The 23081-nt window shown below is 40.4% G+C and overlaps 2 protein-coding genes across 9 annotated transcripts in view; both read right to left on the reverse strand.

Annotated features, from left to right (window-relative positions):
* Positions 1 to 1258: 1258 nt before the first annotated feature.
* On the reverse strand, positions 1259 to 6261 carry CCNB2 (cyclin B2). The gene is made up of 9 exons (XM_051796492.1): positions 6141 to 6261; positions 5178 to 5306; positions 4977 to 5102; positions 4414 to 4584; positions 4113 to 4271; positions 3559 to 3795; positions 2572 to 2712; positions 1867 to 1977; positions 1259 to 1554 (listed from the first exon to the last, which is right to left on the reverse strand). Exons 1-9 carry the CDS (start codon positions 6168 to 6170, stop codon positions 1453 to 1455), a joined length of 1206 nt encoding a protein of 401 aa, XP_051652452.1. The 5' UTR covers positions 6171 to 6261; the 3' UTR covers positions 1259 to 1452.
* A 739-nt stretch (positions 6262 to 7000) lies between these two features.
* Positions 7001 to 23081, reverse strand: part of RNF111 (ring finger protein 111) — a 43391-nt gene continuing 27310 nt past the window's right edge. For 4 of the 8 annotated variants that reach the window (XM_051796412.1, XM_051796407.1, XM_051796405.1 and 1 more), the window contains 7 exons: positions 22120 to 22471; positions 20620 to 20745; positions 19831 to 19957; positions 12532 to 12624; positions 11501 to 11596; positions 10506 to 10633; positions 7001 to 9943 (listed from right to left, as the gene is read on the reverse strand). In XM_051796412.1, coding sequence (XP_051652372.1) covers positions 9826 to 9943; positions 10506 to 10633; positions 11501 to 11596; positions 12532 to 12624; positions 19831 to 19957; positions 20620 to 20745; positions 22120 to 22471 — 1040 coding nt within the window. In that variant the 3' untranslated portion in view covers positions 7001 to 9825. The remainder of the gene's footprint in view (positions 9944 to 10505; positions 10634 to 11500; positions 11597 to 12531; positions 12625 to 19830; positions 19958 to 20619; positions 20746 to 22119; positions 22472 to 23081) is intronic. The other 4 variants (XM_051796409.1, XM_051796408.1, XM_051796411.1 and 1 more) reach the window with 3 other exon arrangements.

Genomic DNA, 23081 nt, shown 5'->3' on the forward strand with positions numbered 1-23081 from the left:
CGCCTAATTTAGGCACACAAACTCCATCTTCTTTAGGAGATTACTGACTGTAGAAGCTGTTTCTGAGAGCCAGAAACTAGGACTTCAGGCCAGGGGGGAATTATATATACACACAAGGTATCAAGCTTTCAAAAGAGCATGTGCAGTAAATGCCAGGCTTACTTATCCTATGGGAGAGAAGTCTCCTGCTTCAGAAGATAAAAACCAGTAGCTTCAACATCCTTCCCAGAGGGAAGTACTGAGGTTCTGGTAATTGCTGCAGCACTGGGTTCTTGCCTTCTTCATCAGAGCCTGCACACTCATAAAGAGAAGCTGGAAGAATCATAGAATGGTTGGGGCTGGAAGGGAGGCACTGAGTTTAGTGTAACTTGAAGAATATGAAAAGCTCTGTAATTTACTGTTATACTAATTTAACAAATAAATAAGGTACTGAGGTAGAAAAGTGGCATTACTTAAATGCTTGTATGCCTTGTCAGCATACAGATACATTTAGATTAGAAACAAAGGAAAAGTAAAATGTTCAAAGACAAGGAAGAATCAATTTATGGGGGGGTTGACTCTTATCCCAGGCACAGAGATTTACTGGAGAAGTGGGGGCTGGAGGAGGAAAGAAGTGAGGGTGGGCAAGTGAACAGATATGAAAAGCTAAGGAGGTTTTTCTTTTCAAGTAGGGCAGGTTTTAAGAGCTGAGCTGGTTTCAGAAGGTCTCATCCCTACAGCTCCACACCTACATCCCCTGCACAGTGCTTAGCATCACAGGAGACTTAGAATTTTCCTACTTTAGCTCCCTTTGTTTAGGCACACAGAGAACATATTGCCTTATGCTGACCTAAACACAAAGATTTACAAGGTTAATACCTGTTAAAGCCAGCCTACTTCTTTCTCCCAACTTGAAGGCAACAAACCACCAAAAAAACCCAAACAAAAAACCAATCAACCAACAACAACAAAAATAATCAATTCCTGTATACTTCCTTGGGACAAGGCACTGAAATAAAGTACATATTTAGTATTCTTTAAGGTACACCAAAAAAAGATGAACTGTCTGCCTGTCCATTCTAACCTGAAGAGTGAAAACAAGTTAATAAATATAAGGCATTATATATAAAGCCTGGAGATTCTCACTGGAAACCACTGTGGAGAATAATCATCCCCATTTACCTGCAGGTTATATCAATCACCTATTTAGTCAAATGTCCTGCTTGGCCAGCAGGTTGCAGACATGTCTAGGGAGTACCTTAGAGAGTCACACCCGGTGTTGAAAAGAGAGGAGCTTTATTGGTAGGTAGAAAGTTGTGTTACAGAGCAAGTTTAAAACGTCACCTTCCGGGCGAGTCTGCAGAGTCTGTGGGAGGGCTGGAGAATTCTATGTACAAAGAGCAGTGGTTTTGTCTCAGCAGACAAGACAAAGTGCACACACACCCCATCAGGCCTTGGCTCTGCCCAGGGTTTTCATAGGAGTGATGCAGCCAGGTCCTTGATTATCTCACTGCTCAGCTGAGGGATAGTGCTGATCATCATGAGTTTGCTGCTTGCATACTTGTTCTTTATAGCCTGCAGAGGCAGAAGGACAGTTACAAAAGACTTACACATACAATACCTATGTTCAGGCAGATGATTTTGGGTCAATTAGCCTGACTGCCTGGAAAACAAGCAAAAAAGACCAGAAGTGAACCAGTCCAAAGTAGATGGAGCACAGTTAGTCTGAAATGTTTTGATGTTAAAACTAATGCAACAGCCTCTCACAGGCTTGTCAGACCAGCATATGCTTTCAGGTAACATACAGAATATTTACCTAAGGAGCCACAATATGCAGCAAAGACATTTAAAAAACATTAAAGAGAAGACTTAAGTCATTATACTTACGGTGTATTTTGTTAACTTCTCATTTACTTTGACCACGTTCTTGGCCATATGCTTCATAGTCATCAGAAGACTGTCTTCTGCATACCCAGTGTAGTATTGTTGCTTTGTGCCCTGCAGCAGAACAGTAGGAAACTTGAGATTTGTGAAGGGGGAAGTGCTGCTCAAGGCACAGGCACTTCAGGCAGCAAACACCCTTAGCCTGAAGCTAAGCCTCAAGAGCTGGAAACTGTAGCTGTCAGTTTAAATGACAAAACCAGAGTAACTTCTGATGTGCAGAAGTCTGGATATATCAATTTCAAGGACCCTATTTCTACACTGCAGAGGATTTTAAAAGAAGCAATTTTTGCAAGAGTAACCACTACCTGAATTACAATTCACTATTCATGGTCCAGGATTTCATCATGCTACATATATTGCAAGAATTATGAACATCTACCTTTATTTACAGTGTGACCTTTTGTGTTCTCAAGAGAAAAATCCTTTCATACCACAGTGTTCACATTGAAAAAGATAGTTGAACAGCCTAATGTATAGTGGCTGGTAGAAAAAGAAATATACCACTACAATCTCACTGTCATTTGAGCACCAGCATTATTACCATCATTACCAACTTCAACACAAGTTTCTGAAGTACTTGTTTTAGTGGTTCATTTCCATTGACTGAAATAAAAAACCCCTCACAACAAGTTTGATTAAAATACTTACCCATTTGTCATGTCCCAGGATCTTCTGTGACAAGCATAATGCAGCAGCTGCAACCTCTGAAGGACGATGGTGGACCATGTCATAGTCTATCAGTGTCAGCTCCATCAGGTATTTTGCCAGAGTATGTTGCTTAGCGTTGGCCTACCAGATTGAGAGCTTGTTAATACACAGGGTTTCACTTCACTTGATCATAATCATTCAGAATTGATTACTGTATTCAACAACAAAACAAACAAAAATAGTCAGCAAAATCTTTACTGCAGTCTGGGGGCCATCCTCTCTAACAGGCATTCATCTCCACATCCAGACCAGAGTCCCAGTCGGTCTAGACTAGCAGCCATTTGGAATTTACACACAAAGCCAAGTGAGGGATTTTCACAGAAAACTGCACTATCAGGTACTGCAGTGCCCAACTGGGGATACATGTGCTCCTCTGTAACACACAAAAAGGGCAGGGAAGGGCAAAATGACTTAAGGAGAACCTTACTACATCGAGTTACCCAGTGGGGTGCTGAGGTAACTGGAAACCCACTTCAAGTGTGGACAGTTCACCTGAGTAACTACTAAGGTGGGGAAAAAAGGGTTGGATCAAATAGGAAGCTTATCTTTTGATCCTTAAATAACAGTATTTGCAACCAGAAGTTACAAATAAATAACTGCAACACTGGTAGTGTTTTAGGAGTAAATACCCTGATCAACAGGATTAGAAAGATTAAAAGCAAGGGTTCTGCTCTAAGGTATGTTTAGTTTAATGTTTAGTGCCACTAAGACTGAACACAGGCCCCAGTAAATACAAACGTGAACTGCTCCTGGCTGCCACAGTGACACTGCCCTGTTACTCCACACGGTGGAGTTTCAGAGCCGAGTATTTCCTCATCCAGCATTTAAGCAGAAGGCAAGTAAGATCACATGATGAAAATGCCAGGAGCAATCCTGACACACTTTATAAATATAGGAAAGTGCCAGATAACAAGTATGAGCACCCACCTCCCCAGCTTTTGATGCTCTTCTTAAGAAGTGGATTGGAAGAGGTCGTCCCAAATCAAAGTTCAATTCTTTAAGAATAATCATCTCCATTTCTCTTATTTCACTGCTGGTGTAGGCATTGTCAGTAATGTAAACAAAGTCTGCTATATCGGGACACAATATCTCTTCGTATTTTGAAGCTACAAGCATCGCTGTTACACCCACCAGCTGAAGCCTCTTGCGAGGTACTGGATGACTCTGCAACACAGGAATTTAAAAAGCAGGACCCAAAATGTCAAACTCTAAATAAACAGATTCAAATTTATCAGTTTACTCTAACAGTATGGCAGTGCTCATTCTTATAACATAAATTCTGAGTCAGAAGTGTCTGTATTGACAGGCTCAAAAAGGGCAGCAGCCTCAGAGTTAAGATGCTACAATACCATAGCTCTTGCACAGAGAGCAGATTTTGCAGGTTCTTAGATTTATAAAGAAAGGATAAATCCCAAACTCATTTAAAACCACAGCAATTGAATAAGTCTTGTGATCTGAACCCGAGTTGAGAGGTATCTTACTTGTAAGAAGCGATCTATAAGCGCAACACACATGTACAGCGTCTCCTGCAGGAGGTGGAACCTCGAGTGGACCTGGACCAGCCAGTCCACCAGGATTGCCCTCATGCGCCCGTTGATGGTCCTCCCGTCCAGGTACTGGGGGCGGACAGACTGCTGCAGCTGTGGGGAGAGAGCTGGGTGAGCAGGGAGGTCACCCCACCCTGCAGGGGCAGACAGACTGCTGCAGCTGTGGGGAGAGAGCTGGGTGAGCAGGGAGGTCACCCCACCCTGCAGGCAGCGGTGCAGATGTGACACAGCGTACCTCAAGCTCTCTCAGATACAGGTAGATGTCCTTGACGTAGTCACTGCACAGCTGGGGATTCTCTGAGTCCTCAGCATCAATGTCTTCCACATTGTTGAGCAACACGTCAGAGAAGGCTTGGCACAAATCCTCCTCTTGCATGGATACATCCATAGGGACAGGAGACAAAGCCTAAGGAACACACCATATCTGTTAACACATCTTATGTCTCTACTGCTTAAGTTTCACCGTTCCTTTGTTTCCATGTTTCTCCAATTACTACCACAATTTCTTTAGACACAAGTTGAAACCAAGCTTGCACTGTAGTGCAGCAAGTTTTCACTGAGATGTCACACAAACAGAATCCAAAGACCTTCTAGTAACTGCCAGCTAAAGCAGAAACTTCATCCTGTACTTCAACACCTTGTTCTGCCACTTGGAACGTCAGCCTGTAAGTACAACATGCATTAAACCAAAACCTCAGTACAGAGGCTTTGCTTTTCCAGCAGACAAACTATTCTGAAGTCAGAGCTCCAAGCTGCAAATCAAAATTAAAAATCAAAACAGAAATCATCACTTCCTACCTTTGGAACATCAGTTTCCTTAATTACTTGATTCACAGCAGCTGGAGCTTTACGCAGTACAGTGCCATTTGTGGTCTTGCTAGGTCCTTTCACAGGTTTTATGGATGCTTTGGGGCATTCTGTTCTCTGTAGTGAAAACAACTATTATTAGTACAGTGGGGCCAACTCTTCCCCAGACAGAGATTGCAAACGTTCCTTTACCTTAGTTAGGCGTGTTCCTCTTGTTGCAACTTTATTTCCGATTTCTTCCAAGGCAGCCCTTCTGCCAGGAAGGTGAGTTTTTGCTTTACTTCTAAGGTCAGACACAGCATTCTCCATCCCTCTAGTGACCTAAAACGGTAAAATTCCAAAAGTTTAAGAGTCAGACACTAACGATTTGCCAATGCCCAACTCCATTACACCCTCACCACCACTGTACCCGTGTGCCCCTGTGCCTGCTATCCATTGCTCAACCAGTTTTTATTTCCTACATTCGTTCAGAGGAAAGTCTCCTCTGTACAGGTTTCAGAGCACTGTACTCTCTGAACTGAGTTGTAAAATTAGAGCAATGCACCCGATCTCATTCTTGGTAAGGTTAAGAGCGCTCACCTCCTATTTCACCCTTTATTATACTTACACATTTTGTAACTACAGCAGCACTCCCAAGAAGACGCAAAAAGCAAGTTCTTTGTTACATATATACCATATAAATTAAAAACTAGGCTATACACGGAAAAATCGATACCCTTTGTTATGCACAGAGAAGAAACTACCAGGGTTCAAGCTTCTCGTGGAGTTCAGTTTAAACCCTTAGACGACCACCAGAGAAAGGTTCTGTAGTCCCTTCCCACACCTCCCCCATTCCATAGCTGTAGTTTTCTCGCTCCCGTTCCGCGGGGGAGGCGCGGGCGGCCAAGGCCGGGAGCGATCCGGGGGCAGGCCGCTCACAGCCCTCACACACCCCGGCCAGGGCCCCTCACACTTCCCACAGCCTCCCGCCGCGGCCCGGCCCGACCGCTGCCGCACCCGCCCCAGCACCGTGGGGTCCCGGCCGGACACAGCGTCCAGAGCTACCCCCCTACTCTCGCAGGGCAGAGCCCCCGCCCTCCCAGCCCGCGGCCCCCGCGCCGCCTGAGGGTAAAGAGGCCCACGGGCGGATCGGCGGCCCCCCGCCGCGGCACTTACGGGGACGCGTCGGGCCGCGGGCAGCGCCATGGTCACGGGCAGCAGCGTGAGGGACCCGCTCCGCTCCGCAGCACAAACGGTAGCCGCGGCCGCACGCTCCCGCGACTCCCTTTAAAGCCCAGCCCGCTCTCCCATTGGCTAACTTCGTACAATGCACGCGTCCCATTGGCCCGCCTGCCCAGGCTCCGCCCCAGCAGGAAACGGTCCGAGCCGTTTCCGGTTCCAGGCCCTGAAGGGAAGGGCGGCCCCGCCCTCGGGGATCGGCCCAGCCCACGGTCCCAAAAAAGGAAGTTTTAACCCCAAAAGCAGCGGCACGGCGGGGAAGGGCCAGGTAACAGCCGTGTACAGCTGGGGAGAGGCCCGCGAAGCAATGGAGGCACCTGCGCTTCGCATCGAGGTTATTATGGGTGGCAGCTGTGGGGGCCAGCACTGCAGGACCAGCGGGACCACCCAGAGCAGACCGACCTCGTTCAAAGGAGCCGCTTCACACAATGCCCTGCAGGAAACCACTCCAAACAGCTGCATGTTACAGCTTTTACTTTAAATTTCACTAAGTTAATTTAATAACGAGTCCCGAGATTCAGAGACTTGAACACTACAATAGTTGGCTAAACTGGCTGAAAAGTCTAATTACAATTCTTCTGCAATCCCCCCAAATTGGCTTTGAATTCCAAAGCTCCACGTGACTGCTTATCCACATAAATTAATTGCAGCTAAAGGTCGATCCTTCACTGAGGTAACTTTTTCCTCAGTTAGTACCCATAATACTTAATATATGTACCCAAAGGAATGTTTAGGGACCAAAACTTACAAGAGCAAGAGGAGACAGAGGAAAAAAAACAACTTGCATAAGAAACAGATTTTGAATGATACCAGTCTAACATTTTATTTATTGCATACAAAAGGATTTCTTTTGACAATGGAGTTTTATATGAAAAGTAATTTGATGCATACTGTTGAGAATCTTATCTTCAAAGTCAAAGATGCTGCAGAAAACTTAAGGCAATGCATCTAAGCATATAAAGCACAGTAAGTGGTGGAAATTTTCAAAATGAAAAGCCTAATCTTTCTCCTTCTCTTAAGTTATGGTTAAGTCACAACCTTCTGGAACAGAAGTAAGCTGCAGCTTTTTAGCCCCTGCAATAGCATTAAGATCAGAATACTGTGATTCCTGACAAAAGTGTTCAACATCACATTACAATGTTATGCATACATTTAAAAGCAAGACAGTATCAGTAGCTGTTATAAAACAAATCAAATCATGGACCACTAAAATACCTCTAGTACCAGGTACTCAAATCAGACCCATAAAATATTTCCTAAAAAAAAAAAAAAAAAAAAGAAAATGATAAAAAAAAAAATCCCCCAAACCTGTGCTTCTTTGTCCTGTAACAAAGCCAAAATAAATTCTATCAGATACCCGGCGTCTCTTATTTTAGAGGCCCTGGGTTTTTTGTCCCATGTTTCTCAAGTACCTTCTTGGAAACTTTTAGAAGTAAATATCATCAGTCTTCAAACATTAGTGGTCAACTAACTACCCTTCTTTTCAGTCACTGGAAAACAGAAAGTCTCTGTTCAGTCCTTCCAGCTACTTTTATTCATTTTTAGCAAGGCAGCTCCAACTCCAGTCACTCTGAATTTCCTAGAGCCACCATGTTCAAAAGCTTTAGCAGAAACCCACGGGAGGGTTTGCAGCACTCAGATCCTGGGCTGCCTCTCTCCCTCATCCCCCATTTACAAGCGCAAAGTGGTTTTAAGTTCAGTTCTAGCAACGCATTGAAGCTTGAGAAGGTCCATTTATTACACACTTAAAGCCTCAGTGCCAGAGGTGTTAAGTTTGTTGCCAGCCAAAAAAAAAAAACAAACCACAAAAAGGAAGCTGCTTGAACCACACAGAAACAGGCATCAAATTAGATACGGTAATATTTATAAATGTTTTTTAGTGTAAACATAACAATTTGTCTTCTAGATTTACTGTAAACCATTGTACACATCATCTGATTATGAAAGACAAAGACAAGAGAAACTGAAGGTATTTATTATTCAATCCACTTACAAAGCAGGTGGCTTAATGCAAGCTAATTGACATGTTTATCTATGATCCCCGAGGAACAGCTTTTCCAAAGTGACAGTAAATACTGTCCCAATGTTTTTGCACATTTGCATTTTGCAATGTTGAGCACATTTAAATAAACTATAATCTATTATACGTGAAAGAATGTCGATGAGCAACTTGGATCCTGAAGTGGATTAAAACCTCCTCCAAAGGCAAAACGTTAGTACATTATAACTTAATTCTATATACTATATTATGCAGCAAATCTTAACTATAGAAAATACTTCAATCAGTGATGGACTGTTGGTAATTTATAAAGAGGGAATCTATGATCAAGGCAAAAACTAGGTAACCACATAATTTGTGTCTCAGTTTCTACAGAAATTTACAGGCTTTCAATTTACTAATGAAAAATAAAAACAAGAGACAAGTGGATTTAGCTAACTTTATTAACTTTAAATCTAATAAAAATCCCAAGACACGCCTGGAATCCTTAGAAATTCTATGAATGCATGTATATAAACCCAAACAAAAACCCTGCAGCTTTAAGTCCTTACTGAATGGTTTTATATTAAAAAAAAACACAAACCAACAACAAAACCCAAACAGCAACAACAACAAAAAGGAAAAAAAAAAAACAAAAACAAAAGGAAAAAAAACCCAACCCTCAATGTGTGCAGATACTTCAACTTAAGTTAGCAGAAGACCAAACAGATTCTAAGCTTCTTTTCCATTTCCCTAATAAGTCTTTCAATCTGCAAGTATCTACAATCCAGCTAACTGAAATCAACATTTAGTGTTCACTAGAGCTGTTTCACAGCAGCATATATTTAAGTTAGGGATTCAAATTTCTAGACATAGAAGAAAATGATAAATACAATCTGAACAGCAGTCTAAATGTTTAATATTGACATTCAAATATATCTGCATTGTGCTGAAATTTTAAAAACAAACACAAAAATCTGATCAGACAAAAACTCTGGTGATGAGTATGCTATATGTATCAGTCAAACTGAATATAGTCCATATTCTGTTCCCAGTATTAAGGATGTTATTTGACTCAGAACTGATATTGTAAATATACAGCAGCCATTTTTTCCTAATTAAGGAATGTCTCAATACATAATATTATCCTTTTCTAGATGATCTTTATACATTTAAACTAAAATATATGATTGATTAAATTAAGGAATTCGAGGTTAGTAATGAGTGAAATCATACTTTCAAAGCTTGATACTACATAAAACAAACCAAAAGAAAGAGACCACACAATTCTACTTACTAAAGCAGCTAATCTTGCCTGCAAGTTTGGGGTCACAAAGCCCATAATATGTGCAAACAAATGCAATACAAGGAACCATGCAAAAATACAGTAATGAGTTGAAAGAAAAAAAATGTAAAACCTAAAAAAAAAAATAAATTTTAAAAAAAATTATAAATACACTGAAACTCAACTGTCTTCTACAATAAACTGTAGGTCTAGCATTAGTTGTACCATGTAGCAGAGCCAGCACTCTAAGGTTCAATGTCCCACATCTGCGCAGGTAAGTCATGCCATCTTTGGTTGACTGCAGTACCAGGAGGGATGAGAGGGAGCGAGCGGGAGGACAAGAGTTCTGGAAAGCAGTGTCAACTTTCACTGGGCAGCTGAGCCTCAATGTCCACTCTGCAAATGGGGCACTTCTTGTTAGTAATCAACCACTGATCTACACAGACTTGGTGGAAAAGGTGCATACACGGAAGGCGCCTGTCACCAGAACAGAGAAACAAGGGCGTTAGTGCAGCATTTCCACATCCACACACACACTGGAAAAACACAACCTGGCTTTTGCTACTCAGGCCTGTTCTTTCTGCAGGTCCATGCTTTCCCAAAAGTTTCACAGCCTTTCCAGGTGAACCTTCACTCTGTCTAGTTCCAAGAAGAAATGGATATGGGCAATGAAGTCAAGCATCAACTGGATTCCATTGTATTAGACTGATTTAAATCTGTTATAGCTTAAGTAGCACAACTCCAGTCCAGAAAAACTAAAAGTGACAGCTGTGATTAATTCAAGGTATCAGCTTGGGCTTATAACACAAGCAGTCAACTTATGAAAGATTGTAATAAAATAACCTACACTCTACCTAAAGACAAGGCAGACTTAACAATGTGTGTTTTCAGTTGCAACTTGTTTTATTTCATTAGTTCAACAACAGACATTATTTAATGGTAACTGTTCACCCAGGCAGTCCTGCAAGTGTGCCATATTTGACTGTGGTGTCGAAGCCAGAACATTTAACATCACATTCTGATATTCAGTGTTATTTACCTGACATCTTCACCTTCCTCCAATATAGACAAACAGATGGTACACTTTTCCTCTGTGTCTTCTTCTGTTCCTTCCTCTGCATCTTGTTTGCAGTGCAGTTTCCTCTGTGAGAACCAATCAGTTGTTACCTTATTAGTAGAGATGACATTATTGACAAACTGAGTAAAATCTGTTTTTGATACATATTCAACACATATTTCTTTGAAAACATTTTGAAATATTTATTCACATGTATTTGAACCGAAATGAATCAAGAACCAGCATTTGGAGCAAAACTTAGACACTTGAGACTTAACTACTGTTAATTATAGAAGTCTGCAGGACTGTGAATATATTAATTTCATATGGCTGCAACCAGTTCTTTTACTTACTGTCTATGTATAAATCTCTTAATTTCATTCATGTAGAGAAAAAAAAAATCCTTTCAAGCCTGGTATCTTAAGTCACTATTTATCAAGTGTGAAAGAACAATGTCAGTGTGAATGGGATTCTATATTATCATATACTAAACTCCAATTGAGAGACAATCTCAATTCTCAAAACTGTGTACCAGATTCAAACCTTCCCACTGTCCCAGTAATGTAATCAGAGCAAGGGTTAAATTGATGCATACCAAGCAGGTGCAGGAAAAATTTAATGCAAAAAATAAAGTCTTAACGTATTTTATGTGTTCTCATTGAAGTCTGTTGACAATTTTGCTATTACCAGTATTTATTTCGTTGCTCACAAGGGTTCTCATAACTGCTGGACAAGTTAATCATATCAAACTGCTTTTGTTTATCACACTACAGCAGCTCTTTATCTAAGGAACAAATTTTAAATTTGCCTTGGGAAAGAAGTGGCATTGCAAGCTTTGCTTACAATCCTTGAAACTTCAAGATAGAGAAAACATGCACTCCCTGAAGCTGACATTTCTGCAGGTTTAAGCTAACCATAACCATTATTACATGCTCAAAGAACTATTAGAGACAGGCCACAGTTTGAGAAATCCTCACCTTTTTGTATTTATGTGGATATGTGCATCTTTCTATAGTTCCCTGTGTTGCTCCACGATTAACGTTGCCTAATCGTTCCTCCAAGTGAATCAGCTCCTAAAAATCATGAAGGAATAAACAGTGTAAAAACTACTGTTTCAACTACCTTGAGTAAACACTAAATTTTATTTTAACCCATTTCCAATTTTAGAATGACAAACTCTTATTTCCCAACTTACTCAAATACAGGCAAAGCCAAAAAAAGCAAGTTGTGTGGGAAAAGTGATGGGCTTCTGTAGAAAAAACCCCACAACACTGCCTGGTATTTCAAGTTATAGGGAAACACTATTTTACTACTAAAAAAATTGGAATTTTTTTGTCAGCTAGGAATGGTTATCAGTATGTTCACATGTACTTTTGTGTCTAATGAGGAAAATGCAATTAAAATACACTATGTAAATATTTAGTTTCTAACAGTCATTAAGGCTTAGAAGAATAAAAAAAGTTGCTTAAGTTGAAATATAATGACTGATTTATTTTTCTCCAGCAATGAGTTTATTGGAAGCATGAGATGTCACTGAAGAGGTTTTCAGTGGACTAGGTCATTAACTCTCTGCATCTGATACCTTTTGTTTTCTCCTGTTTTATTTTCTTCACTCCACGTCAGCTCCTGCACTCCATAACAGGACAGCACTGTTACAGTGGCCAAGTTTCAGCCCTGCTAGGAGGATCCTGGCACAGTTGTTCAGAGACACCACTACTTTCTACCAGTATATCATGTGAATACTCCATCCTACTGCTGGGTGGAGGGCAGAGCAAGATGTCCTGTCAGTTAATAACCACCTAAGCCTGCCTTGTCCAGGGCTCCTCTGACTGACCCACTGTTCAAGGTGCTTTGGTTCCAGTTCACCCTGGTGAGGGCATTCCCGAAATAAAGACTATTTTTTTTATGATTCTTTTATATCTATATATAGAACTAGCTCTGCCATACACCCTCCCCATATTCCCTCATGACACATTTCGACATTTATCTAGTTTTTTCTATTACAAACCTCAAAATTGCCCCTGAAAGGGCCTCTGAATGATGTTCCATCCAATCCCGATGAAATGTAACGGATGTGAGGGTAGCCCGCCATGTCTGGTACCTATTCAAACAGCAGATGTTCAGTTAAACCTAGTCAGAACAGTCTCAGTATTTTACTGTTCACTTCACAAAATTTAAGTTCCTTTTGCTTTCATTGACTTGCTTATTATTTATACTCCTCAGCCTGAGCAAACAATTCCAACTGAAAGCACAACACAAACACCACTCTGAGCCCTCTAAACATAACCAGGAGCAAAACAGAAGTGAGACCAGATCCTCTATTATCATCTTTCCCCATCTGCATTACATATTGCTTGGACTCAATCCCCAAGTCTCAAAACCTCAAACTACATTGTATAAACCACCAAAAATATCTACCCGTTTCTGTAAACAGAACACCTAGCAGCTCCACATGAAGTTATGAAAAGGACTTGCTACAGATTCACAAATTTAAGTTTTTAGTACCACAGAAGAAACAAGGCTAATACTGAGACTGAAAAAACCAGCCAAAATTCTTATCTTACCCAAAACAACAGAACATCTTCAGACACACTTCAAAATTAGAGGCAGATAATTAACACTCAAAACTCTCATCTAAAGTCATAGGTAACTCTAAGTACACTCCATATTCAAGCATCCACTGACTTCCTTGCATATTAAGAGATATAAGCAGTGAACACAATATCAGTGTCTGGTGCTATATCCCACCAGCACTTTCATACAGGAAACCTGAAAGGTAGTTAATGTATCAGGGACCCCTTCACAGCAGGGCTTCTGCACTCCATTTGCACCCCAGCAGGATGAGTGAATAATGGGATTGACTTTTTGTCAGAAACATACCAGTAGCAATTTTTAATGAACAGGTGAAAAAAACCCCAAACCCAAATGATCAGCAGATTCACTTTACTTAATCCCACAGAGCACATCAATATGAGGACTGTGAGCACTGTAAGCAGCACTTCACGTGGAAATAACATTAAGTACTTAAGAACTATCTTCCTTTCCGTGCTATCAGCTGATAATGTCTCTGCTGCTGTTTATGACAGCTCAAAATTCATCTTATGAGGCTGCCAGCAAGTCAGATATCCCAGATATTATTCCTGAAGTCTGGTATTCACGTGTGGCTTTTCTTCTTTCCAGCAGACACTCTGAAGTTTAACATATATGAAGGTGTAAAAGTGAATGAATGCATTATGAAAAAGCACAGGCCTACACAAAGCTACTCCCAGCACATAGCAGACCAGTAAGCTACCTTTCTGTAGTTTTCAAATCCAGTATTGCAACTAAAAGCCGACAGGGATAGAAAAGATTTCTCTGCCCTAAATATTTTTTGTCCAGAAAAGAAACACAGAATCTGATTATTTTAAAGCAGTTTACACAGTGCTTGTTAAATGACCACCTCCTAATGCCAATCATGAGCCACAAATAGAGCCACAGCAAATCAGAGGTATAGAAACTGAAGATGCATATTCGTGCACATATCTAAACATTTCACATAAGTAGTATCTGTTGGTGTCATAGATCTTACTGTTTGACAATACAAACTGTGGCTGTAACAAAGGAAGTCTGGGGCAGTGAATTAAAAATATGCTAATTTGTAAAAACTACATTGTGAGAAATCTGTCTCAGATAATCAGTGATTTAGGATTCATGCTGTATTTAAGTGTGTAATTCTACTTCGGCTTCCAATTACAGAAAACACATTTAAATAACTGGGTCACTCCTTCACACTATGAACGTATTTACTGTCCCAGGTTTTTACTGGGCATAGACCTGCATCATTTGGAAGTTTCTATTGCCTGTTATTACACTGTGAAACGACTGCCACCACTCAGAGGAAGGGAAGGTCCTGACAAAAATTAACCCAAGTCTCAGAAGTGATTTTCACTGCCTGCTTTTTGTATTGACCAGGATTTGAAAACAATCCTTTGGAAAGCAAAGCACGTGAGAGTGCAGATACTGCACCATTACAGGAGCTGCAAAGTCCTGGGTGTATTGTGTAATTCTGTTCCAGTTACAGTAATTACAGTTCCACTTGCCTCACCAGTCACAGTTTGCCAACTGCAGTGACATGCACCTGGACAGGTCTCCTATTTGGAACAAATTCTGCTACCGGAGACTATTTAAGAAACCTACTGAATTTAATTTTAACACTACAAACCCAGGAATTTCTCCCAGCACATACCACAACAAACTACTGAACTCAGATAACAGAAATATCATGTGGGATGATGTATTTTCATGCTGATAAACAGGCCCTCATATTATGCTGATGGGGATGGCATAACAACTCTGCAAAATAATCTGAACATACGATGTGTACAGGCTCTTTTATAAAATATCCTGAGAGTACAGCTTATACTTCTGGTCAAGTAAAACACTACTTTGAAAAAACATCTCTGTAAGAAAAAGCCCAGTTCTTCTACATCTGCAGAATAAGCAGTCTGCTAATACAGCGAGATTTTAACTGAGTACATTTGTGATACACGATGGAGAAAAGATGGGCAAAAGAGAACTATCAATAATGCCCAACTAAGAACGGTCTTACTGAAGTCTTTTTCACAATTACCATCAAGCTTCAAATGCAAAAATATTTCAGCTCTCTTGAAACAGTTTCACACACAAGTTTATTTTCAGTAAGTTTTCATATTGAACATAAGAAAAAAAGAAAAGTTTAAAGCTAAGGAAAAATGTAAGTAGTTAAAGGCAATGCCAGTCTGCACAAAGTGCTTGTATATACTCTTTTGGATACAGTCAAAATAATATATATATTTTAAAGCAATATACTCTGGACCTACAAATTTCAGCACAAGTTTTTTCCTGTAGAACAAGTATCAGCTGTTTCTGGTTTTGCACTTTCTATTGACACTTCCCATGATCGCAAAAATCTGCAGTAACTAAAAAAATCCAAGGCCAAGTCTGAGCCGTTTACAACACAAACATTCTGAGACAGTTTGAAACAGCTAAACTGCAGGGGAGGTTTTCTTCCCTTCTACCCTCTATCTTTGCAGGATCTTTCTGCTTTTCACTTGCCACAGTCAGTGGACAGGTTCTTCTACTGTCTGGTACTATTTATCTTGTCCATCCCAACCTTCTATTCCACGGTTCATATTAAGTGTCATCTTCATATACATTAAAACAACTTCCAACAGTAAACTTATTCAGTTCACTGCTCAGCTACTATCAATACTCAAAAAGAAGTAAAGCCAATCAATTAATGTCTTAAGTCAAATTCAAACAAGGAAAAGCTGCAGTTTTCATAGAGAGGCACTGTATGAAGGAACAAGTAACCCCTGCTGCATAGATAAAACCCAGCTGTACCCATGTCTGAGGGGAACATAAAACCCCAAGGAACAGTAATTCATGTTTATATTAAGAAAAGAAATAGAAGCTGCATGACCAAAGTCTGTTTTCTCAAAAAAATGCAATTGTATTTGATGCCGCTAATCAAGGCTAAAGTTCATCTTTAACTACTATTACTACACCAAGTTACAGCTTTAAGTGTTCAGATATTTTACAGGACTTTGTTTGCTTTTTTGGCACAGAACAGTTGCATCTCTTAGAGCTGCAACACCTGCATGTCTCTGAGCAATATTATTCTGACCAGCACACATCTACCATAATGTGCTGGGACCTACTGTCCTGTACCTCTAAACCCCTCCTAATTATTACAACTAAGTGTAAAGATGGCCTCAAACACTCTGAATCATTCAGCAGGTAAAGGAACAGAACAGTCAAGCTCTGCAACAGAAGAAAAAAGGGGCACAGCATACTGAAAGCTGGATGTGTAACACCTGAGAGAGGTTAAGGTACCGTAAGAAATTTTAGGTTTGTTTGGAGTTTGTTGTTGTTGTTTTTATTTGGTTTTTGGTTTAATTTAGTTTTTTGAGGGGAGAGGGGTTTTGTGTTGGTTTTTGTTTGTTTGTTTGTTTGTTTAAATTATGATTCAAACAACTCCTTCTGACTGACAAGCTGTAGTTGAGGTTCACAGATAAATTAAGGAGTCTTCTCAAGGCTTGCACCAACTGCAGAGAGATTTATTACACCAAAGTCCAAATAATTCCCCTTCCACACTCCCCACCTCTAAAATTCCCATTCAACAGGATACTATTCAAAAAAGCAGAAGAAGCTGGAATCAAGAGGCTGGAACAGCATACCCTGTATGCTAACTCTGCTTAAGAGGTAGTTGAAACAATTTAAGAATCATGTAGATAGCTTCCATTATTTAAGATATATTTAATAAAACAGAAACAAAACTGAAAAAAAAAAAAAAACACAAAACACCACCCATCACCACCTCCCACTACTAACCATAATATGATCTGAAAATTGTAGATTGTATCTATAGTAATCAGAATTAAGGCTGGTATGTAGTTCACTATGAAAAAGTCGTGTTCCTTCTAACACCTATGTCAGCTTATTAAATTACAGAAACTGCCATCCTGTCCCCCCAGATGTGGTAACTGGTGCAGGGCAAAAAGTCTTTCATCAACAGTGCCAAAAAAGCAGTCAAAGGCATTCAGACTTAACAGAAATTGAAGTGGCTTCTAAGAACAAGCACTGGCATCAGGGAAGAACAGAGGGAACAGATAAAAAGCCTTGGTCTCCTGTGTCCTTCCTGTCTGCTGTTTCGTTAGTTATGCCATGCATTGATCCTCACTTGACTCTTCCTAAAAATGATCAGTTTAGCAGGAGGGATATTTGTCCACAATGGAATTCATCTGACAGGTCTTTCCTCAGCACACACACAACATTAAAACAGTAACAAGTGGAACACAAACTACTCTAAGCCACGGTCACACTCAAAGTAATTGTGTTAAATCCAGGAGGGAAACAGCCTGGCCCTTGTCTACACATATATGAAGCAAGCTCTTCGTAACTCCTTTTAATCTAGGACTCCTCCAGAAGCAACAGTTAAACAGGTAAAAGTTTCTTTACCCAAGCTAGTAGGAAAGGAGATTTTGTTTCCCTGACGCTCTATTCGGTCTGTCAAAGCTGCTGAATACTGATTATCTTCCCCCATGTATCTTTATCACTTTGTCCCCCTGAGGATTACAACTGCAGTCTACATTCCAGCACTGACTAGATGAAGATCAGGTTATCTGCATCCAGCTAAAATCAGAAACTGATATATCAGAATCCTAATGTCATTAAAGCCCAAATAATCCATTATGCCCTTTACAGTCTGGCAGTAGTCTGAAGGGGTTTTAGTACTCCACAGGAGAAATGCATACTGCCAACAGGGCTGCGTGGCATTTCAGAAAGTGGACTCAACACTAAGCAAATTTTTAGTTGAGTGACTGCATCAATTACTTTAAAAGACAACCCCCTCTCAAAACAAACAAACGAACTAAAAGAACAGCAGCAGTTTATGACATCTGCATCAAAAACATCACTAATGACTGGAAACTGGAAATTTCTATTTAGTACCCTCTGTACCTACAGAGAGGAGAAAGCCCTCCTCAGAACATTAACCACTTAGCAGAGGGACTCTACCCACAGTTCAGCCTCTCCTCCCCTGTCCCTGAAGTTACACAGAAAAAAACCAAAAAGGTGGCAGCTGCACTTCATCTGTTGCCTTTTATGGCACTTTTGTTGAACTTTGTTAGATGAAAAACTCCCCTGACTACTTGCTCTCTATTAAAAATCAATTTTGCTGACATATCCGCTGTACTCTCACGTACATGAAAATGAAAACTGACTTTTATTATTACCATAGAAGAGGGAGAATCATCAAAAGGCATTTGTAATGCTTTGAACTCACTGCATATATAACTTCTAGCGGTGCTCTAACCCGCCTTTGTCTTCCCCTAGTGCATGTAATCTGAATACACCTAAAATTAGTCACAGACTCAACACAACTTCAAAGTTGTAACACTCGATCTGATCTCAGCAAGGTTCAAGCCAGATCCCAAACACTCGAGGAAGTGCTGCTAACAGCAGTCTGTTCATGATAAAACACGCTGCCAGTACAGTGTGTACAAGGCCTCAAGATACCAACAGCTTCAGCTCCACTCAGACACTCAGGAATTACCATTTTAAGTATTAGAATATCCCTACACAAACATATGCACAAGTTCCCGTAGAGTTAAAGAACCTTATTTCATCTGCCTCTTTTACCAATTAGAAACAGCAGCTACTGAGCAGAAAGGCAGGAGTCTCTAAAATATTTTATCACACAAAGTTCAGAAGTTTCCTATCAGAGCTTTCTCCTGTTCTACTACTGAAAAGACAACCAACAGTGGGGTCCCAACTACTTGCTCATGTAACATTTTAGTTGTAGGAATACCCCACTTAAAGTTAAAATACAACTAGTTTCTCATCACACTGCAATATAAGAATCCTCTGAACTCTGAAGGTTCTAGAAACTTCACAGCAATAATGGAAGTAAATCCCATGTTGACTTATTAGCCCTGGGACTTCTGGTACCACTCCTTGGATCCAGAGGAGGACCAGAACTCCAGCAGGACTGTGATGCCACTCTGGACAGGACTGTGATCGTTACCTCAACAGGACTGTGACCACCATCCAGACCAACAGATTTCCTTTCCTTTTATTTTGCACCCAGGGGGCCATGTGGTGCTCAGCACAGAGGCCAACAAACAACTGTTCTGTTCTTGTCCCAGGGTGATGGGTTACACATCTGTCTTTGGGGGTTAAAACCAGTTCTCTCTGTATCATTGTATTTATTGTAATCTTTTTAGTAAATTATAACCTCTCTTGAGTTGGGTTCATTTCTCCCACCAGTTTACTTTTAAACCAGCTCAGTAACACTTAATGCTACAAAATTATATACTTTATCACAAAGAATTAGGTTGATGAATGACAAATATTATTTGAAAACAATCAAATCTCTAGATGGAATTCTAATTGTGTTGTATATACACCTTAAAAAAAGCATCAGTACTAATTCTCATGCACTGGTTGGAAAGTTGGTACCTTTAACAATCCAAAACTCTAATAAAGAACAATCTGAACTTTAAAAATCAGATGCAGAGGGTCAATGCATTGCAATGCAAGTGACAATTTAATTCAAGTATGTTTCATTTTACAGGAGCTGAAGTTAGAAATATTAATGTCCTGTACTGTTTTATCACACAGTGAGCCTGTTCAAGCTCCCTAGCTGGGAGTAACACACAGACAGATACAGTGAGGTATTCTTTTCTTCAGCTGAAGCACTTTGCAGCGATGTATACATGTCCAATTTTCCTGACAAACAAAATTACAATGAGCAACGACCATAATTTTTCATAAGCTACATCCTTACCATTAGAGGGAGTGCCCCTATTTGCAAGTGGTGCAGTCGAGGAGGTGCGTGGTAGTGGGCCAAGTGAGGATGCAAAGGCCCTGGAGGGTAAGTAGCTGCAGTCACACCAGCTTCAATTCCTAGTTCCCTGTCACATGAATGAAAGTGGCATTACAGGAAAGGTACATCTTGCTTCCTAGGTACAATTCCACTGCTTTGGAAAACCTACAACCCAGTACAGCTACAATAACAGGTTTACATACGAATCTTTTTTTTCTAACCTTGTTTAAACTTCACTAAGGACATCCTACCCTAAGTGAAAGTTCTTTTTAAAACAGCTGTGAAGATCTATTATGAGAAATCAGTTGAGATGACTCCACATTTGTAGTGCCCAGGAATATCATCCTTGTGGAGCCTTCTCTGCAGCACATGCTGTGGGAACAGCAGCTGCCAAGCATGCAGCTCTTTCCTAAGGGTCCAAAATATTTTTTTAAAATAATAAATATATTGTAGAATTTAAGTGCATGCTTCATAAGTGGGCCTGATGCAATTTTGAGTAAGTTCAAACAAAGAAGAGAGAGAATACACTAGTTCATACATCAAATCCAAGCCTCTAAAAACACTAGAAATATATTTAAGACACTGAGTACTCAAAGCAGTATTTCAAAGCTGTATCAACATCTATGAATTTTAAGCTATGGGTGCATGCAGCACGTTTTAAAATCCCAGCCAGCACCATTAGTGCTGATCAGCACATCCCACACTTCTGTCCCCAGTCCCAAAGAGCTCAAATAGTGTCTGACTACTAACCAGGCAGATCTCTCTGGAGCTTGTCGAGGATGGGAAGACATAGTCTGAGGCACATGAATGTGATGCCCATGCCCATAATTGGGGTGCATTCTGTGAGGATGTGGAGGAGGCCGCTCATGAGCACGTCTAAGCAACAGAAACCAGCAACAGTTATTTTCACATATTTGTTAATATCAAGAAAGCAACATCTATAACCAAAATGTTACAGACTGAGTTACTGCAATGCCTTTAAAATAAGAAACTCCCCATGCAGTACTTTAATTTCAGCTTTAGGTATAAGTTAGAAACTAATTATAACATAGATTTTATATTCAAAACCAAAGCCAGCTTCAGTTGCAGTGATCTGTCCTTCTCTCAGCAGACACAACCACAGAAAGGCTGACAAAGTGTTTAATCCTGACCTCAAACAGCAGGTAGGAAAGAGAAAGCCACATGATAGCCACATTCAGATTCAGAGTCATTTACAGCTCTGCTGCAGTTTATTTCTAGTAAAACTATACCAGTAAAAGTAATTAGGGGAAACTTAATACACTAATAAGAGGACATTTTCCTTGAAACATGTCATAGCTCAGGTAATAAGAGCACACAGCTTTTTTCCATGCCAGTTGGTATAGAACAACTATGGATTCGGGAAAAAAAAAACCCAAAACAACTTCAAAAAAAACCTGCTGGCTACTTTATCACTCAAAAGTTGCAGTTAAAGCAAAATTCTCTTCAAGCATTAAATGAGTTTTAAGTTGCTTATGAGTAAAACTTGTATAACAAAATTAGGAGCAACAACTAGAGAGCTCATTCCTGAAAATCTCTTGGATATGTTATCTCCAGAATCAAAGTAACTTCAGTTACTATGTGATTGAATACTAAGCTACTACTGACCTAGTGTGTGTTGACACTAGTGTAATGACTCTAGTTAAGCAACAACAGGAGCATGTCTTAGTATCACCAAAGCTACATCTCAACATTGTGTAATATCTGTATGTGAATGTGATCAATCTCCTCCTCCTCTTCTAAAGACATAAAGGCATAGGAAAGACATGCAGGTATCTAATCTGAATTAAACTTGGTAAACAGTCCCTTTGATAAATTGTTCATTTAATTTTAAAGCATTAGTTAGATAAAAGGAATCTCAAGGCAAAACACGCTGTCAAGGAACACGTTTGAACAGAGCTTATGATGTACTTTTAGGCTGTTAAGCTTGAAAAGGAATTCCTGCCTGTTATTCAGAGGATGAGCAGTGGGCAAAAGAAACACAGGGTCCCCTTGTCTTCCATGCCCCACTGGTGCCTTACCTGGAGACACTACTGGGAGATGTAACGGAGCAGGTTCACTCCTAATGCTCATGTGACTGTGACGGTACGTAAAGACACTCCTCACCATGGTCTAACACTAACAGTTCCTAGCCATGCAATTAACAGTTTGAGAGTCACATGCAACATTTTACAAACCTGAGGGGAATGAATTACATGTTTAGATATTGTTCTGAGTACATTTGTGACATACGTTGGGTGTTGCATCATCCTTCTTCTCTGGACCTCCATCCTCTGGATCACCTCGTGAGGATGTAGCCTCTGTGCTGGAGGTGCTGTTGCAGGGATGTGATGGGATATAGGCTGGTGTGTTGCAGGGAGATGCTGTGGGATCGGAGCAGCTGCATTGGCTAAAGGATGAGTTGGTGGTGGAGGTGGAACAGGATGAGAAGATGCATGAGAGGAGATTGAAGGATGGAAGGGATGCACTGGATGAGGGATAACATAATCTACTTGAGGTGGAGGTTGTGGCTGTGGAGGAGGATTTCCATGAGAGTGAGGACATGCAGAAGCTTGATGGTGAAGAGGTCTGGTCAAGGAAGCATCTGCAATGAAAACATCAGGTGCTTTTTATTTGGTCAGTAGCAGGTTTTGACATAAATTTATTTTAAAAAGTATCTTCACACAGGTGCTTCAGTATTATTACACTAGTGTAAACAGTGGCAATATGGGAACATGTGTTTATGCAATTTTTAAACAAAGTGATTCTACCAATATACCCTACAAGAAACCTACATTTTCTGCAGTCAAAAGTATTTTGTTTGCCAGTGTTGGCAAAAAAAAAAAAAAAAAAAAAAAGTGTGATACACACTGAGAAACGAACATAGAATGGTTTGGGTTGGAAGGGACCTTAAAGATCATGTAGTTCCAACTTACCTCCCATGGGCAGGAACACCTTCCACTAGACCAGGTTGGTCAAAGCCACATCCAATTTGTCCTTGAACACTGTCAGGGATGGGGCAGCTACAGCTTCCCTGGGCAACCTGTGCCAGGGCCTCACCACTCTCACAGGCAAGAATTTCTTCCTTATACCCAATATAATGCTACTCTTTCAGTTGGAAGCCATTCCCCCTTGTCCTGCCACTACATGCTCTTGTCAAAAGTCCATCTCCAGCTCTCTTGGAGCCCCTTTAGGCACTGGAAGGCTGCAATAAG

The sequence above is a fragment of the Manacus candei genome, unplaced genomic scaffold (assembly GCF_025592945.1).
Source record: "Manacus candei isolate 608988 ecotype Guabito, Panama unplaced genomic scaffold, ASM2559294v1 h1tg000046l, whole genome shotgun sequence".
Lineage (NCBI taxonomy): Eukaryota > Metazoa > Chordata > Aves > Passeriformes > Pipridae > Manacus > Manacus candei.